Raw genomic sequence first — 1,298 nt, 5'->3', positions numbered from 1 at the left:
CCATTTCCCCCCGCAGTACAACGCCTGCACCCTGCACGGCGGCAAAGGCCAGGAGCAGCGAGAGTTCGCCCTCTCCAACCTGAAGGCCGGGGCCAAAGACATCCTGGTGGCCACCGACGTGGCCGGCCGCGGCATCGACATCCACGACGTCTCCATGGTGGTCAACTACGACATGGCCAAAAACATCGAGGGTGAGCTGGGGCTGCGGGGTGAGGAGCTGAAGGCAGCCCGACGGCATCGCCTGACCCCTCGACCCCCACAGATTACATCCACCGCATCGGGCGGACGGGCCGAGCTGGGAAGAGCGGCGTTGCCATCACCTTCCTCACCAAGGAGGATTCCACGGTGTTCTACGACCTGAAACAGGCCATCCTGGAGAGCCCGGTTTCATCCTGCCCTCCCGAGTTGGCCAACCATCCCGACGCCCAACACAAACCTGGCACCATCCTCACCAAGAAACGGCGCGAGGAAACCATCTTCGCGTGAGTCCCCGGGATTGGGGTCCACCTTCTGACCCCCCTTTCTGGGGACAGCAGGACCACCGGCTGCTGCCGGGACTCTGCCGGCCGCCCTCGTCCCCGTGCTGCAGCCAGGACTGCCACCAGCACGCAATGGGGCCGGGGCTGCCCCCAAACGTCCCCTCTGTGCGCCCACTCCCCCTCCCCGCATCACCCGAGGACTCTTTGGGGTCGGGTTCCTCTTTGCCCCGCTCTTGGTGGGGTCGGGTTGGGGTCCGTGCGCTGGTTTGTGGTTGGGGCCGCGTTTCCCCCACCCCTTTTTTAGCCCAGGCTGCAATAAAGCAGCAGCAGCAGCGTTGCCAGATGCTGTTTCTCCACATTTCCGCGGGGCTGCACTGCTTTGTGCTCATCCACCAGGAATATTTGGGGTTCAACACCCTCCTCCTCCTCCCCCCAACCCCGCACCGCCCCCCCTCCCATCCTGTACGTCCCCCCCCAAACCCCCCAGAGCTGCACACGCAGTGACTCTGAGCACTTTTCGTGTTTCTGAAACAACTTACAGGGAAATCAGTGCTTTCTACAAAAAAAATTATAACAAATCTGTGGCTCCCACCCCTCCCCTCCGCTGCCGGGGGGGTGCTGCTCCCCACAGAGGGTCCCACGGACCCCCCACCCCCCCCAACACGTGGAGCAGCCCCGGGCTGGGGGGTGGTGGGTGCTGTATTTACAGGGGCTGTGTGATGATGGGATGGGGACGGCGGGGACAGCGAGTGCAGGCGTGGGGTGGCTGCCCCATAGATGGGGTCTGGCAGTGCCACACATGGGGTCTGGCTGCCCCCC

At 64.1% G+C, this 1,298-nt stretch overlaps 1 protein-coding gene across 1 annotated transcript in view; it reads left to right on the top strand.

Moving 5' to 3' along the window:
* Positions 1-835, top strand: part of DDX23 (DEAD-box helicase 23) — a gene marked incomplete at its 5' end in the record, with an annotated part of 5,040 nt that extends 4,205 nt beyond the window's left edge. The window contains 2 exons of the mRNA XM_019611089.2: positions 8-191; positions 263-835. Coding sequence (XP_019466634.1) covers positions 8-191; positions 263-486 — 408 coding nt within the window. The remainder of the gene's footprint in view (positions 1-7; positions 192-262) is intronic.
* Between the last annotated feature and the right edge of the window lie 463 nt (positions 836-1,298).

The sequence above is a fragment of the Meleagris gallopavo genome, unplaced genomic scaffold (genome assembly GCF_000146605.3).
Source record: "Meleagris gallopavo isolate NT-WF06-2002-E0010 breed Aviagen turkey brand Nicholas breeding stock unplaced genomic scaffold, Turkey_5.1 ChrUn_random_7180001858519, whole genome shotgun sequence".
NCBI classification, from domain to species: domain Eukaryota; kingdom Metazoa; phylum Chordata; class Aves; order Galliformes; family Phasianidae; genus Meleagris; species Meleagris gallopavo.
Note: the sequence above shows the minus strand (reverse complement) of the source record. Positions and strands in the feature narration are given on the sequence as shown.